This window comes from Hyla sarda, unplaced genomic scaffold (assembly GCF_029499605.1).
Source record: "Hyla sarda isolate aHylSar1 unplaced genomic scaffold, aHylSar1.hap1 scaffold_775, whole genome shotgun sequence".
Classification (NCBI taxonomy): domain Eukaryota; kingdom Metazoa; phylum Chordata; class Amphibia; order Anura; family Hylidae; genus Hyla; species Hyla sarda.
Genome location: NW_026610798.1, coordinates 115,252 through 133,544, shown reverse-complemented (window position 1 = coordinate 133,544; position 18,293 = coordinate 115,252). Strand labels below are relative to the sequence as shown.

Genomic DNA, 18,293 nt, shown 5'->3' with positions numbered 1-18,293 from the left:
TATATAAATGGCGCTCCCTGTATATATATAAATGGCCCTCCCCTGTATATATATAAATGGCCCTCCCTGTATATATATAAATGGCCCTCCCTGTGTATATATATATAAATGGCGCACGCCTGTATATATATAAATGGCCCTCCCTGTATGTATATATATAAATGGCGCTCCCTGTATATATATAAATGGCCCTCCCTGTATATATATATAAATGGCCCTCCCTGTATATATATATAAATGGCGCTCCCTGTATATATATATAAATGGCCCTCCCTGTATATATATAAATGGCCCTCCCTGTATATATATATATAAATGGCCCTCCCTGTATATATATATAAATGGCCCTCCCTGTATATATATAAATGGCCCTCCCTGTATATATATATAAATGGCCCTCCCTGTATATATATAAATGGCCCTCCCTGTATATATATATAAATGGCCCTCCCTGTATATATATAAATGGCCCTCCCTGTATATATATATAAATGGCGCTCCCTGTATATATATAAATGGCGCCTCCCTGTATATATATAAATGGCCCTCCCTGTATATATATATAAATGGCCCTCCCTGTATATATATATATATATAAATGGCCCTCCCTGTATATATATATAATGGCCCTCCCTGTATATATATAAATGGCCCTCCCTGTATATATATAAATGGCGCTCCCTGTATATATATAAATGGCCCTCCCTGTATATATATATAAATGGCCCTCCCTGTATATATATATAAATGGCCCTCCCTGTATATATATAAATGGCCCTCCCTGTATATATATAAATGGCCCTCCCTGTATATATATAAATGGCCCTCCCTGTATATATATATAAATGGCCCTCCCTGTATATATATATAAATGGCGCCTCCCTGTATATATATATAAATGGCGCTCCCTGTATATATATATAAATGGCGCTCCCTGTATATATATATATATAAATGGCGCCTCCCTGTGTATATATATAAATGGCGCTCCCTGTGTATATATATATAAATGGCGCTCCCTGTGTATATATATAAATGGCGCGCTCCCTGTATATATATAAATGGCCCTCCCTGTATATATATATAAATGGCCCTCCCTGTATATATATATATATATGGCCCTCCCTGTATATATATAAATGGCCCTCCCTGTATATATATATATATAAATGGCCCTCCCTGTATATATATATATAAATGGCCCCTCCCTGTATATATATATAAATGGCGCTCCCTGTATATATATATAAATGGCCCTCCCTGTATATATATAAATGGCCCTCCCTGTATATATATATAAATGGCCCCCCCTGTATATATATAAATGGCCCTCCCTGTATATATATAAATGGCCTCCCTGTATATATATAAATGGCCCTCCCTGTATATATATATATAAATGGCCCTCCCTGTATATATATATAAATGGCGCCTCCCTGTATATATATATAAATGGCCGCTCCCTGTATATATATATAAATGGCGCCTCCCTGTATATATATATATATATAAATGGGCCCTCCCTGTGTATATATATAAATGGCGCTCCCTGTATATATATATAAATGGCCGCTCCCTGTGTATATATATAAATGGCGCTCCCTGTATATATATAAATGGCCCTCCCTGTATATATATAAATGGCCCTCCCTGTATATATATATATATATGGCCCTCCCTGTATATATATAAATGGCCCTCCCTGTATATATATAAATGGCGCTCCCTGTGTATATATATAAATGGCGCCTCCCTGTGTGTATATATATATATATATATATATGTATATAAATGGCGCCTCCCTGTATATATATAAATGCCCCCCCTGTATATATATAAATGGCCCACCCTGTATATATATAAATGGCCCACCCTGTATATATATATATAAATGCCCCCCCCTGTATATATATATAAATGGCCCTCCCTGTATATATATATAAATGGCCCTCCCTGTATGTATATATATAAATGGCCCTCCCTGTATATATATAAATGGCGCTCCCTGTATATATATAAATGGCCCTCCCTGTATATATATAAATGCCCCTCCCTGTATATATATAAATGGCCCTCCCTGTATATATATAAATGGCGCTCCCTGTATATATATCTATATATATATAAATGGCCCTCCCTGTATATATATATATAAATGGCCCTCCCTGTGTGTGTATATATATATATATATATATATATAAATGGCCCTCCCTGTATATATATATATATATATATAAATGGCCCTCCCTGTATATATATATAAATGGCCCTCCCTGTATATATATATAAATGGCCCTCCCTGTATATATATATATATAAATGGCCCTCCCTGTATATATATATATATATATATAAATGCCCCCCCTGTATATATATATAAATGGCCCTCCCTGTATATATATATAAATGGCCCTCCCTGTATGTATATATATAAATGGCCCTCCCTGTATATATATAAATGGCGCTCCCTGTATATATATAAATGGCCCTCCCTGTATATATATAAATGCCCTCCCTGTATATATATAAATGGCCCTCCCTGTATATATATATAAATGGCGCTCCCTGTATATATATATATATATATAAATGGCCCTCCCTGTATATATATATATAAATGGCCCTCCCTGTGTGTATATATATATATATATCTATATATATATATAAATGGCCCTCCCTGTATATATATATATAAATGGCCCTCCCTGTATATATATATATATATATATAAATGGCCCTCCCTGTATATATATATATATATATAAATGGCCCTCCCTGTATATATATATATATAAATGGCCCTCCCTGTATATATATATAAATGGCCCTCCCTGTATATATATAAATGGCCCTCCCTGTATATATATAAATGGCCCTCCCTGTATATATATATATAAATGGCGCTCCCTGTATATATATAAATGGCCCTCCCTGTATATATATATAAATGGCCCTCCCTGTATATATATAAATGGCCCTCCCTGTATATATATAAATGGCCCTCCCTGTATATATATAAATGGCGCTCCCTGTATATATATATATAAATGGCCCTCCCTGTATATATATAAATGGCGCTCCCTGTATATATATATAAATGGCCCTCCCTGTATATATATAAATGGCCGCTCCCTGTATATATATATATATAAATGGCCCTCCTGTATATATATATATATATTATATATATATATATAAATGGCCCTCCCTGTATATATATATAAATGGCCCTCCCTGTATATATATATATATAAATGGCCCTCCCTGTATATATATATAAATATAAATGGCCCTTCCTGTATATATATATATATATATATATATATATATAAATGGCCCTCCCTGTATATATATATATAAATGGCCCTCCCTGTATATATATAAATGGCGCTCCCTGTATATATATATATAAATGGCCCTCCCTGTATATATATATAAATGGCCCTCCCTGTATATATATATATATAAATGGCCCTCCCTGTATATATATATATATATATAAATGGCCCTCCCTGTGTATATATATATATATATATAAATGGCCCTCCCTGTATATATATAAATGGCCCTCCCTGTATATATATAAATGGCCCTCCCTGTATATATATAAATGGCCCTCCCTGTATGTATATGTATATATATATATATATATATATATATGGCCCTCCCTGTATATATATATAAATGGCCCTCCCCTGTATATATATATATAAATGGCCCTCCCTGTATATATATATATAAATGGCCCTCCCTGTATATATATATATAAATGGCCCTCCCTGTATATATATATATAAATGGCGCTCCCTGTATATATATATATAAATGGCCCTCCCTGTATATATATATATATATATAAATGGCCCTCCCTGTATATATATATATATAAATGGCCCTCCCTGTATATATATATATATATAAATGGCCCCTCCCCTGTATATATATATATAAATGGCCCTCCCTGTATATATATATATATATATATATATATATATATAAATGGCCCTCCCTGTATATATATATATATATATATATAAATGGCCCTCCCTGTATATATATATATATATATATATATATATATATATATATATATAAATGGCCCTCCCTGTATATATATAAATGGCCCTCCCTGTATATATATAAATGGCCCTCCCTGTATATATATATATATATATATATATAAATGGCCCTCCCTGTATATATATATATATATATATAAATGGCCCTCCCTGTATATATATATATATAAATGGCCCTCCCTGTATATATATATATAAATGGCCCTCCCTGTATATATATATATAAATGGCCCTCCCTGTATATATATATATAAATGGCCCTCCCCTGTATATATATATAAATGGCCCTCCCTGTATATATATATATAAATGGCCCTCCCTGTATATATATATATATAAATGGCCCTCCCTGTATATATATATATATATATATATATATATATATATATATATATATATATATATATATATATATATAAATGGCCCTCCCTGTATATATATATATATAAATGGCCCTCCCTGTATATATATATATATATATATATATATATATATATATATATATATATATATATATATATATATATAAATGGCCCTCCCTGTATATATATATATATAAATGGCCCTCCCTGTATATATATAAATGGCGCTCCCTGTATATATATATAAATGGCGCTCCCTGTATATATATAAATGGCCCTCCCTGTATATATATATATATATATAAATGGCCCTCCCTGTATATATATATATATATAAATGGCCCTCCCTGTATATTAGATGCCTCTTGGAGAATGGGGCAATGGTCTGTAACCCAGGCAATGAGCTGTCAACACTGAGAGGAAAGGAGCAGGAATGTCCCTTTAACTCCCTTCTGGACTCTCCCAGCTTTCCGTGGATGAGATAAGCTCTTCCTCGTTACATATGACAGGTACCTTGGAAATCTAGCGCCCACTATTACTTTCGCGGTCTCTTATGGTGACCTCTATAAATACTGAAATGCCGGTGCGCAAAAAACTCAACGAAATGGAAGCTGAAGATTGATCTGAAACATCCGATGAAGAATATGAGCGCGAACACGACCGCCACGGAAAGAAACGCGTGGCACTTTATTTGCCGTATCGCCATGTTCTTACCACAATGGCACAGATTGCAAATTAACTGTAATTATGCAAATTGCAGTAAAACTTGCAATTTTTCCTGCAAATTCAGTTGTTTGCTGCAAAGTTAGTGGCTCCAGTTCAAACCGCAGCAGATTGTTGGGACTCGCATATAGTTTGAATACACTTTGCATATAATTAATAAGAAGAATCCTATTTTGTAAAGTATAAAAAGGCAAAATATAAGACATGAAAAAGTCTTCAATTCTTTCATTACAAGAAAAAACCATGAAATGTTTCTCAGATCCTGATCCTGTGCAGATCATTTCTGTGTGTCCCGGACCTATATATATATATCCAGAGGTATAAGGGGGGGCGTGTCTCACAGTGATGACCTCTGAGGGAGGAGTCTGGGCAGTCAGCCAATCACCACACTCTTCTCTGTAACCCTTTCCTCTCTGGTTTCTGTACTATGCTTGGAGTTATTCTGCAGTATTCCCAAGACATTATGGTGACTTCATAACAGGATAAAATGTATAAATATAAGATTTGATCGTTATAAAATCAGTGCAGGGATTTTATAGATAAAAGTTGAGGATTTTTATAAAGACCTTTTCTATCGGTTTTATCTTTTCCTAGTAAAGCTATGGGGGACTGAGATGTCTCCATGGTCCTAGTGCAGACTTATTCACTCAGTGGTGCATGCACTCAGTCTCCAACCAGATGGAGATTCCGCATTGTGAACCTGACCTTACAAGATCTGATGGTCTCACACAGCTTTTCTAGGCTCCTGAATAGCACATATGCTTAGTTCAGCAACCACATGGCAGCGATTCTAGGGATTATTGCAAGCTTTCTGAAATTTGCCTGGTCATAAAGTAATATAGCTATAAGGAGAAATGCAATTCTGGAGCATAGAAAAGCTAGGTGAGAATATCTGACATAGCTTTTACATGCTCCTGAATGGCATATCTGCTTATAGCTATATTACTTTTATGCACTGGGAAAAATCAGAAATCGTATAATAATCCGGGCAATGGCGGCCATGCAGTTTATGTGCAGTTGAGCTTTCCCAAGCTCCTGGCACATTCAGGAGCTTGGTAAAGCTGGGAGATAGTGTGGAAAGGTTTTTTCTTTTTTTTTTAACAATGGTCCTCGCCCACCCTGGTAACGTCAGGCTGTTGCTCCTTGGTTGGGATCTGGCTGATACTGAAAAAATGAGGGAACACCAAACTTAAAAAAAAAAAAAAAAAAAAAAAAAAAAAATGTATTTATAAAAAAATTTAATTAAAAACGCATAGGGTTCCCCCTATTTTCAGTATCAGCCAGATACCAACCATGCAGCAACAGCCTGACGTTACTAGGGTGGGCGACCATTGTTACTGGCCCTCCCCAGCCTAAATAACGCCAGCCTGTTACTGCCTAGGCCCAGGAGCTACATTTTTGACGCTCCGGGCCTGTTGGCTCTGGCTCTTCCCGACACCCCTGTGGCGGTGGGTACCGGGGTAATAATTGGAGGTTAGCGCTAGCTGATTTTGGGGCTAACGCTAAGCCCCGGCTTAGTAATGGATTCCGTCTATAAGACAGTTTCCAATACTAACCCTGAAAATCCAATTATAAAAAAAACACGGACACATTGACACTCCCCCACAGCCCTCGTTAACCATTTTATTGAAATAGAAAAAAATGCTGGTCATCGTCGCAGTCCACCAAATCTGACGTAGTCCTCCGCATTCACGTATCTGAAATGAGAAGAAAAGACAAACAAGAAATATGGGTTAGTACATTTTTTGCGCTCTCCCCTGGGAAGAGCGCACATAATGCAGCGTGTTCATAAACAGGGAGCCTCCAATTTTTGCTAAACTACAACTCCCATCATGGGGGGCTGTAGTTAAGCAACAGCTGGAGTCTCCCTGTTTGGGAACACACTGCTCTGTTCCCATTATGCAAAACGCATAATGGGAACAGAGATCTGTCCCTCTGCCCTTGGACTACTACTGCTATCATGGGACAGAGTCTGTCCCATGATGGGAGTAGTTGTAGTACTGCGGCGCTGCTGAGGGATGGCACCCCGGCTGCAGGACTTTATAGGACTACTACTCCATGATATAGACTCTGCCCATGATGGGAGTTGTAGTCCAGGGGCAGAGGTGCAGATCGCACCGGGTCATTCTCCAGAGTACACTGCCAGGAGATGGGAACTCTGATTGGTCAATAGGTATTCACCAATCAGAGCTCCTGTGTTCCAGCGGCAGGGATTATGAATTATGACAGTGTATATAGAAGGCAGCGCAGTGTAGACGCATGTACCGCCGGCTTGTTAACTTAAATGCGGATCACAGCAGATCATTCTCTGGAGATCCGCTGTGATCCGCATTTATTAACTATACAAAGCGGCGGTACATGCGTCTACACTGCGCTCCCCGCCGCCTTCTATATACACTGTCATAATTCATAATCCCCGCCGGGAGATGGGAGCTCTGATTGGTGGATAGCTATTGACCAATCAGAGCTCCCCTCTCCCGGCGGTGGGGATTATGAATTATGACAGTGTATAACAGGGGCCGGTGGCATCGCAGTGGAGCTGCATGTGCCACCGACTTCTACAGTAAATCAATGCGGATCGGATAATGACCTGCTGCGATCTGCACCTCAGCCCCTGGATTACTGCTCCCATCATGTGCAGAGTCTGTCCATGATGGGAGTAGCAGTCCTTACTGTCCCAAAATAGACACTTTGGTACGTGTCCTCCGAGGTGGTGTATATTTGCGCAAGAAATGTGCTTTTGCGCATTTTTTTTGCGTAAAATTAAAAATGCAGTAAATAAATTTGATTCTACAGTAGAAAGTGATCTATGCTAACCTTAACCGTAGATATGGCCATGAAAAGTTCTATCAGATTTTGTGCAAAAAAATAAGCAAAAAACCTCTTGCGCAAATTTTAGCGTTAAAAAAATACACCAAAAAAAAGCTCTATATCCAATGGTAAATTCCCCTTGTAGTGTACACACTGCTATACATAGGGGGGTATGTGCAGAGCATTGCACCCTTGTTTGTAGCACTTTTTTTTTATCTTTATTTTTATACATTTTATTTAAAAAATGGTAAAAGGGGGGGGGGGATTACATTTTTTTTTTCGGGGAGGGGTTCTTTTTATTTTTAGATACACGGTTTGCTTTTTGTTATAGCTCCCATAGAGTATGTGCAGACTAGTCTGTGCAATGCTCTACAGTCTGCACATACCCCCACCTGTATAGGAATGTACATATGCACGCACACTGTTATACACATGGGGGGTATGTGCAGAGCACAGCACCCTCGGGTCTTCTACAGACACTGGGGTTCAATGCTCTGCAGTCTGCCCCCCCCCCCCCCCAAAATATGTGCAGAGCATTGACCCACTTGTCTGTAGTACAGACTAGGGTGCAATGCTCTGCACACACACACACACACACACACTGCTATACACAGGGGGGGGGGGGTGTTATGTGCAGACTGCAGAGCATTGCACCCTTGGATCTGTGGAAGACACTAGGGTGCAGAGGCCCTGGCTGGGAGGATAGCTAAGACACTTAAAGACCCAGCCGGAACAGCAGGGGACGGGGTTGAAGCAGTGAATGTCCTCCAGGGCTGGCTCCAAAATCAAAGGAGAGGCACATTTAGGAGTTGACACAGTGGCAGAAGCCTCCTGAATGCCTGCATATTTTGAATTGTGCCCGCAGCAGCCTCCTGACATATTTGGAATGTGTCCTCCGCAACATGCGAGGTATGGCGTTTCAATGCTCTTCAGGGGCTGAATTAGAAACGAACCTTGGTGCTTGTCTGGAGGCAGGTGGGGGGCGTGAGTGACTGCCTGTGTGTGCGCGCTCCCTGTGCTCGTTCACAGGCAGTGCGTGCCCGCGCATACACTCTATAGAGTATACTGGATACCGGTATGCTTTTCGGACAGTATGCTGAAAAATCTAGACTAGTCGGTCTGGCTAAAAGACAGGCGACCCCTAGTGGTGGCTATTTTGAGCTTTAATTTCGGGTGAAAATATAAAAAGAAAAAAAAAACTGATGTCTATTGTGAAAAGTTAGTAATATGTCCCCCATTCTGCATTTAGTGTGCTAAAGTACCTAAGCGACCCTGTACTCAATCTGAATCCTGGCTGCTGATCACTTAGAGGGCACTGTCTGTTTCCCCCATGATGGCGGATCACCTGGCACTGTATGTTTCCCCCATGATGGCGGCCTGCCTGGCACTGTATGTTTCCCCCATGATGGCGGCCCACCTGGCACTGTATGTTTCCCCCATGATGGCGGCCCACCTGGCACTGTATGTTTCCCCCATGATGGCGGCCCACCTGGCACTGTATGTTTCCCCCATGATGGCGGATCACCTGGCACTATGTTTCCCCCATGATGGCGGCCCTCCTGGCACTGTATGTTTCCCCCATGATGGCGGCCCACCTGGCACTGTATGTTTCCCCCATGATGGCGGCCCACCTGGCACTGTATGTTTCCCCCATGATGGCGGCCCACCTGGCACTGTATGTTTCCCCCATGATGGCGGCCCACCTGGCACTGTATGTTTCCCCCATGATGGCGGCCCACCTGGCAATGTGGGTTTTTCCCATGATGGCGGCCCACCTGGCACTGTATGTTTCCCCCATGATGGCGGCCCACCTGGCACTGTATGTTTCCCCCATGATGGCGGCCCACCTGGCACTGTATGTTTCCCCCATGATGGCGGCCCACCTGGCAATGTGGGTTTTTCCCATGATGGCGGCTCACCTGGCACTGTTTCCCCTGTGATGGAGGCCCACCTGGCTCTGTCTGTTTCCCCTGTGATGGAGACCCCATAGGCACTGTTGGTTTTTTACCATGATGGCGGCCCACCTGGCACTGTCTGGCTCCCCCACAGTTTGTGTCATAAATAACCATGGATCCCTTTGCATGCTCCAGCAGTGTTGTGTGGTGTCTTCCACCTCAAGCTGTTTGTGGTTTTCCCGGTGGCTTTCTTTCGGCAGCAGTATTGAGTGGGATCGTAGTCACAGTGACATAGCGGACCCTCTTTAGGCAGAATCCTCTTTTCTGGTTGGCCATGGTTGAGCACCTTCACGGAACTTTGAATGCAACTGATTTTTCCCCAAAATGACAGAACTAATCCCCTATAGGACAGTTTCTAGTATAAGGTGCTCCACCCCCCATGTTCTGCTTATCTGTCTGCACAGGGGGCGGAGTTCATGGTCTTGTACTATATCTAACCTTAACAACAAACCTGTTCCCATAGAGACGGATCACCCTTCTTACCTTCTGTTTCAGGGGATCAACCTGGGGCAGATTTGGGGCCACTGATCAGTCCAGGGGCCAAGCAGCGAGTCTGCAGCCTGATTGAGAGCGGGGTGAAGGAGGGCGCAAAACTGCTGCTCGATGGTCGAAACATTACAGTGAAGGGTTATGAGAATGGCAACTTCGTGGGCCCTACCATCCTGGCAGATGTCACGGTAAGTGTCGGGGGTGCTTTGTGTGGTCTGTATGAGTTGTGGCGCCAATACTGACTAATGTCTAATGCTTCCTGCAGCCGGACATGACCTGCTATAAGGAAGAGATCTTTGGGCCGGTGCTGGTGGTTCTAGGAGCCGACACTTTGGATGATGCTGTCAACATTGTAAATAAAAACCCATATGGAAATGGCACTGCCATCTTTACCACAAATGGAGCCACAGCACGGAAATACACCCACACGGTAGATGTGGGACAGGTAGGTCAGATAGGAGTGAGGGTAACATGGCACCAGAAATATCCTGGGCGGGGGGTTGTTCTCCTCGCCTGGCAGCTGACCTTTGCTTGGCCCCCAGGTCGGTGTGAATGTGCCCATCCCGGTGCCCCTGCCTATGTTCTCTTTCACTGGATCTCGAGCCTCTTTCAGGGGAGACACCAACTTCTATGGGAAACAGGTGAGAGCTTCTTTCGGCATCTTGCGTCACCTCCATCATGAACCTGCCCCTCATGTTGTGTCTTTCTTTTTCAGGGGATTCACTTTTACACTCAGTTAAAGACAGTGACATCTCAGTGGAAGGAAGAAGATGCCACACTAACCAGTCCAGCTGTGGTCATGCCAACTATGGGCCGATAAACTGACCCAGATTGTTCGCCTCCATTATTGGCATGTGATTTCCAATGGAAGGGTCCACTAGGGTGAACTGTGAATGTATTAGACTTCCCTTTGCTGGAAGGGGAATAAATCACAAAATCTGCTCACATTGTATTCCTGATGTTAAAGTGGGGGTTAGGGCGGGGTGGCGCTGGCTGTTTACCCATTGGGTTTGGGGGGGCTTGGACTGATTAGGGGTATTGAGAGGGACTACACTGGCTGTTTATCCATGGGGTTGGTTGGATGTGGGAATCGTACTATGGGGAAATAAGAGGGAAAAATGGAGGGCAGCGCCTCACGTAATGCCGTGGGTTATAAGTGTCCCAGGTGCCCTCAGTAATAAGCTCACCTTAGGTAGGTCTTGGTTTTGTGCATGTAACCCCTTGGCATAGGGGTAGCAAGTAGGAGGTCCTTAGCTGCAGCCTGCAGAGTTGACCGGGCTTTTCTATGGAGTCGGTAAATGGAAACGTGGATAAAGAAGAAATAAGACTTGCAATGGCGCTGCCTCGGAGGTCGAAGAATTGGATTCGGATGCAGAGGGCATTAAGCAGCATGTATTTTTATTAATACATGTATAGCAAAACGCGTTTCGAGGGTATAATCCTTTATCAATTGCAATTGATAAAGAGGGATTATACCCTCGAAACGCGTTTTGCTATACATGTATGAATAAAATACATGCTGCTTAATACCCTCTGCATCCGAATCCAATTCTTCGACCGCGAGGCAGCGCCATTGCAAGTCTTGTTTCTTCTTTATCCACGGAATCATGCTATGGCTGTATACCCATGGGGGGGAGGGTATATGTTGGAAGATACTGTAGCTGTATGCCCATGGGGGTGGAGTGTAGTCGCCAATCTAGTCAGGTCTTCCTCTACCCTCATAGCTCGTGCCTCTCCAGGACACCAATGTAGGTGTCTGGCATCATCTCTATATAATGCAGAGATCAAATCTGGCGTCCTTCCTCTAGACACAACACTTATCTCCAGTGGCAGGGCCAATCATCTATACAAACTATCCACAGACCACATGTAGTAGTAATGGGGGACAATGTGGACCAGTGGGCATAAGGCTTTTATTAAGAGGTGCCGACCATGCAAGACGTCAGGCGTGTCCACATTCAGCTCATAGCCTGACATCTTGTTTTATGGATGTCTGGCAACACCAGGCCAGTGGCAGCCTCTTCAGAAACTGACTGAGTTATAAAGACGGCGTGTCCGTGATCTGCTGCGTCACCAGGTGCCCTGGGGGAAAAAAAATGTTATTAGGCCACGGTCACACCATGAGGTAATGGATCACTTCAGGGATGTATGAGGAGCAATAACCCTGAAGGGTTGTCTCCACCTCACCTTGCACGTGGGTCTGCTGGACTTGTGTCCTCGTGACCGCTCCCTTTATTCAGCGTAGGACTTCTTTTCCTGCAGTTAATAAGAGAACCCAATGTAATTTCCCAGCATGCTCCGCATCCTAGGTATTGGGATGAGAGTGAAATATATCAATAGGAAGCTAGTGACAGGACAATGGGGAGGGCAATGTGAAAGCAGAAACTAAGACACTAGAGATGCTTTGCATGACTGAGCAGAGGTGGGGGTGCGGGGCAGAGGACTGGGTGGGGGTGCGGGGCACAGGACTGAGCGAGGGTGGGGGTGCGGGGCAGAGGACTGAGCGAGGGTGGGGGTGCGGGGCAGAGGACTGAGCGAGGGTGGGGGTGCGGGGCACAGGACTGAGCGAGGGTGGGGGTGCGGGGCACAGGACTGAGCGAGGGTGGGGGTGCGGGGCAGAGGACTGAGCGAGGGTGGGGGTGCGGGGCATAAGACTGAGCGGGGTGGAGGTAGAGGACAGAGTGCAGGTGGGGAGGTGTAATGTAAGTTATCCCTCTCGCTGTTTTTCCATTTGCACATGCCAGGCCATTGCCTTGTCCATTAGGACTCGTTTCCTCAGGGGTGAGGAGGAGACGGCGTCCTCACCTGGTCGCCGAGCCGTTCATCTTAGCAAACAGAAGCCTCAGAACTTTCTCCTTTTGTTCCCATGTCAGATCCACAAAATCAGCTCCTCCTCTCTGTCCATGTGTCCTGTGAACCAAACAGAGGTCAGTATTAGCCCTGTCGGGTGGGCTCTATAATAATGCGTGTGGGGGACAAAGCTGCAGAAATCCCTGTGCCCCATGGTCTCTATGTTTAGGAGCATTAGGCCTGGATAGGCAGGTGTTCAGCGGTAGAGCTGCAGGGCAGAGGTGCATGTGGTAGCACGGGTCTGAATGGCACGGACGTCTGGAGGATTGATGGCGGTTATACAGTAATGCATATGTCTGGGGGACTGGTGGCGGTTATACATTAACACATACCTCTGGAAGATTGGTGGCAGTTATACAGTAACGCATACGTCTGGGAGATTGTTGGCGGTTATACATTAACACATACGTCTGGGAGATTGTTGGTGGTTATACAGTAACGCATACCTCTGGAAGATTGGTGGCAGTTATACAGTAACGCATACGTCTGGGAGATTGTTGGCGGTTATACATTAACACATACCTCTGGGAGATTGTTGGCGGTTACACAGTAACGCATACGTCTGGGAGATTGGTGACTGTTACACAGTAACGCATAAGTCTGGGGGATTGGTGACTGTTATACAGTAACGCACACCTCTGGGGGATTGGTGACGGTTATACAGTAACGCACACCTCTGGGAGATTGTTGGCGGTTATACAGTAACGCATACCTCTGGGAGATTGTTGGCGGTTATACAGTAACGCACACCTCTGGGAGATTGTTGGCGGTTATACAGTAACGCATACGTCTGGGAGATTGGTGACGGTTATACAGTAACGCATACGTCTGGGAGATTGTTGGCGGTTATACAGTAACGCAAATGTCTGGGAGATTGGTGGCGGTTATACAGTAACGCATACCTCTGGAAGATTGTTGGCGGTTATATAGTAACGCAAACGTCTGGGAGATTGTTGGCGGTTATACAGTAACGCATACCTCTGGAAGATTGGTGGCAGTTATACAGTAACGCATACGTCTGGGAGATTGTTGGCGGTTATACATTAACACATACCTCTGGAAGATTGGTGGCAGTTATACAGTAACGCATACGTCTGGGAGATTGTTGGCGGTTATACATTAACACATACCTCTGGAAGATTGGTGGCAGTTATACAGTAACGCATACGTCTGGGAGATTGTTGGTGGTTATACAGTAACGCATACCTCTGGAAGATTGGTGGCAGTTATACAGTAACGCATACGTCTGGGAGATTGTTGGCGGTTACACAGTAACGCATACGTCTGGGAGATTGGTGACTGTTACACAGTAACGCATAAGTCTGGGGGATTGGTGACTGTTACACAGTAACGCATAAGTCTGGGGGATTGGTGACTGTTATACAGTAACGCACACCTCTGGGGGATTGGTGACGGTTATACAGTAACGCACACCTCTGGGAGATTGTTGGCGGTTATACAGTAACGCATACCTCTGGGAGATTGTTGGCGGTTATACAGTAACGCATACCTCTGGGAGATTGTTGGCGGTTATACAGTAACGCATACCTCTGGGAGATTGTTGGCGGTTATACAGTAACACATACCTCTGGAAGATTGGTGGCAGTTATACAGTAACGCATACGTCTGGGAGATTGTTGGCGGTTATACATTAACACATACCTCTGGGAGATTGTTGGCGGTTACACAGTAACGCATACGTCTGGGAGATTGGTGACTGTTACACAGTAACGCATAAGTCTGGGGGATTGGTGACTGTTATACAGTAACGCACACCTCTGGGGGATTGGTGACGGTTATACAGTAACGCACACCTCTGGGAGATTGTTGGCGGTTATACAGTAACGCATACCTCTGGGAGATTGTTGGCGGTTATACAGTAACGCACACCTCTGGAAGATTGTTGGCGGTTATACAGTAACGCATACGTCTGGGAGATTGGTGACGGTTATACAGTAACGCATACGTCTGGGAGATTGTTGGCGGTTATACAGTAACGCAAATGTCTGGGAGATTGGTGGCGGTTATACAGTAACGCATACCTCTGGAAGATTGTTGGCGGTTATATAGTAACGCAAACGTCTGGGAGATTGTTGGCGGTTATACAGTAACGCATACCTCTGGAAGATTGGTGGCAGTTATACAGTAACGCATATGTCTGGGAGATTGTTGGCGGTTATACATTAACACATACCTCTGGAAGATTGGTGGCAGTTATACAGTAACGCATACGTCTGGGAGATTGTTGGCGGTTATACATTAACACATACGTCTGGGAGATTGTTGGTGGTTATACAGTAACGCATACCTCTGGAAGATTGGTGGCAGTTATACAGTAACGCATAAGTCTGGGGGATTGGTGACTGTTACACAGTAACGCATAAGTCTGGGGGATTGGTGACTGTTATACAGTAACGCACACCTCTGGGGGATTGGTGACGGTTATACAGTAACGCACACCTCTGGGAGATTGTTGGCGGTTATACAGTAACGCATACCTCTGGGAGATTGTTGGCGGTTATACAGTAACGCATACCTCTGGGAGATTGTTGGCGGTTATACAGTAACGCATACCTCTGGGAGATTGTTGGCGGTTATACAGTAACGCATAAGTCCGGGGGATTGGTGACGGTTATACAGTAACAGACGTCTGGGAGATTGTTGGCGGTTATACAGTAATGCATACCTCTGGAAGATTGTTGGCGGTTATACAGTAATGCATACCTCTGGAAGATTGTTGGCGGTTATACAGTAACGCAAACGTCTGGGAGATTGTTGGCGGTTATACATTAACACATACTTCTGGGAGATTGTTGGCGGTTATACATTAACACATACCTCTGGAAGATTGTTGGCGGTTATACATTAACACATACGTCTGGGAGATTGTTGGCGGTTATACAGTAACGCATACCTCTGGAAGATTGTTGGCGGTTATACAGTAACGCATAAGTGTGGGAGATTGTTGGCGGTTATACAGTAACGCATACGTGTGGGGGATTGCTGGCGGTTATACAGTAACGCATACGTCTGGGGGACTGGTGACTGTCATACAGTAACGCATACGTCTGGGGGACTGGTGGCGGTTATACAGTTACGCATACGTCTGGGAGATTGTTGGCGGTTATACATTAACGCATACCTCTGGAAGATTGGTGGCGGTTATACAGTAACGCATAAGTGTGGGAGATTGTTGGCGGTTATACAGTAACGCATACGTGTGGGGGATTGCTGGCGGTTATACAGTAACGCATACGTCTGGGGGACTGGTGACTGTCATACAGTAACGCATACGTCTGGGGGACTGGTGGCGGTTATACAGTTACGCATACGTCTGGGGGACTGGTGGCGGTTACACAGTTACGCATACGTCTGGGGGATTGGTGGCGGTTATACAGTAACGCATACGTCTGGGGGACTGGTGGCGGTTATACAGTAACACATATGTCTGGGGGATTGGTGACCGTTATACAGTAACGCATACGCCTGGGGAATCGGTAGGGGTTATACAGTAACGCATAAGTCTGGGGGATTGGTGACGGTTATACAGTAACACAGACGTCTGGGAGATTGTTGGCGGTTATACAGTAATGCATACCTCTGGAAGATTGTTGGCGGTTATACAGTAACGCAAACGTCTGGGAGATTGTTGGCGGTTATACATTAACACATACCTCTGGAAGATTGTTGGCGGTTATACAGTAACGCATACGTCTGGGGGACTGGTGGCGGTTATACAGTAACGCATACGTCTGGGAGATTGTTGGCGGTTATACATTAACACATACCTCTGGAAGATTGGTGGCGGTTATACAGTAACGCATAAGTGTGGGAGATTGTTGGCGGTTATACAGTAACGCATACGTGTGGGGGATTGCTGGCGGTTATACAGTGACGCATACGTCTGGGGGACTGGTGACTGTCATACAGTTACGCATACGTCTGGGGGACTGGTGGCGGTTATACAGTAACGCATACGTCTGGGGGACTGGTGGCGGTTATACAGTAACGCATATGTCTGGGGGATTGGTGACCGTTATACAGTAACGCATACGCCTGGGGAATCGGTAGGGGTTATACAGTAATGCAGGTTCCCTGGGTGGAGGTTGAGTGCACGATGCCAGTGTATGCCATCTGATGATGGGGTTGGGTGCAGTTTAGGATCAATGGCAAGCTGAAAAGCCCTATCTGCTTTATTTCTACACCGGGTAGAGTGTCACGGGGCCCAGAGATCAATGCTGAAGATGGGGTCCCATGATAGTTCTGAAAAGTGTGGCGGATGGGAGTGATGGGACAGAGTAGACACTGGGTATAGGGGTTGGTACATTACCAGTTCTCGGCTTCTATGAGGTCACGGTTCACATCGTTGGTGCCGTGCTCTTTGTTGTGGAAGGTGCGGACCCTAGGGTACTGCTCTGCCCCGGTGGCTGCCATTCGCATACGGCTGTGGTATGCCACCTGTGCCATCTTCTGGTAATGGCTTCTGCTTGACTTTATCTCCTGCCTCACGTGCTCCAAGGCCTCCAGGAAGAAGCGCTCTACCTGTGTCCTCTCCTGCACGATGTTGTGGGCCAGCTTCTTCACCCGATTCATCTCTCTTTCCTTTAGCTCCAGGGTTTTGTGCAGCTTTTGCAGCTCCACCTTTTCGGCCTGCTTGGCCACCTGGAGCTGTTGCTGCCTTTGGTTCAGGGCCTGCATCTTCTCCAGGGTCATCTCCTCCAGGGCCCTCTCCAGGCTCCGCATAGTCTGCTGTAAGGCCTCCATCTGGGCGCTCTGCCCTGCTCCTTGCTGGATCTTATCCTGAATCAGCTGCTGGTGAGTTTCCTGTGTAAGAGAGTTTGGAAGTCACGTTTAGATACATTGGGTGCAGCACTTATCACAGAGGACCTCACTATCCTCCAAAGGTCAAAGGGCCCATGTCTTCTGTCATGGGCTGAAGCTGTGGTATTCCAAAATATAAGAACAGCACCATATGGAAAACATTCTAGTGGGTGAAGATCCTTTTGGACCCAGAACCAGAGGTC

At 44.3% G+C, this 18,293-nt stretch overlaps 2 protein-coding genes across 2 annotated transcripts in view; one reads left to right on the top strand and one right to left on the bottom strand.

The window, feature by feature from the left end:
• The first annotated feature begins 9,666 nt into the window (after positions 1-9,666).
• On the top strand, positions 9,667-11,360 carry ALDH6A1 (aldehyde dehydrogenase 6 family member A1). The gene is made up of 5 exons (XM_056554519.1): positions 9,667-9,866; positions 10,394-10,607; positions 10,685-10,864; positions 10,962-11,060; positions 11,135-11,360. Exons 1-5 carry the CDS (start codon positions 9,667-9,669, stop codon positions 11,237-11,239), a joined length of 798 nt encoding a protein of 265 aa, XP_056410494.1. The 3' UTR covers positions 11,240-11,360.
• A 953-nt stretch (positions 11,361-12,313) lies between these two features.
• The window catches only part of BBOF1 (basal body orientation factor 1), an 89,681-nt gene continuing 83,701 nt past the window's right edge, over positions 12,314-18,293 (bottom strand). The window contains exons 8-11 of the mRNA XM_056554517.1: positions 17,600-18,093; positions 13,225-13,329; positions 12,607-12,675; positions 12,314-12,501 (exon numbers count right to left, since the gene is read on the bottom strand). Of these exons, the coding sequence (XP_056410492.1) occupies positions 12,378-12,501; positions 12,607-12,675; positions 13,225-13,329; positions 17,600-18,093 (792 nt within the window). The 3' untranslated portion in view covers positions 12,314-12,377. The remainder of the gene's footprint in view (positions 12,502-12,606; positions 12,676-13,224; positions 13,330-17,599; positions 18,094-18,293) is intronic.

What these genes read in the sequence shown, in the direction of transcription:
- ALDH6A1 (XM_056554519.1), top strand. Translation starts at nt 9,667, where the DNA reads ATGGCGGCCCACCTGGCACTGTATGTTTCCCCCATGATGGCGGCCCAC. An exon ending in ATGGCGGCCCACCTGGCAAT is followed by an intron (nt 9,867 to 10,393) that starts GTGGGTTTTTCC and finishes CTGTTCCCATAG; the next exon opens with AGACGGATCACCCTTCTTAC. An exon ending in CCAACTTCTATGGGAAACAG is followed by an intron (nt 11,061 to 11,134) that starts GTGAGAGCTTCT and finishes TTTCTTTTTCAG; the next exon opens with GGGATTCACTTTTACACTCA.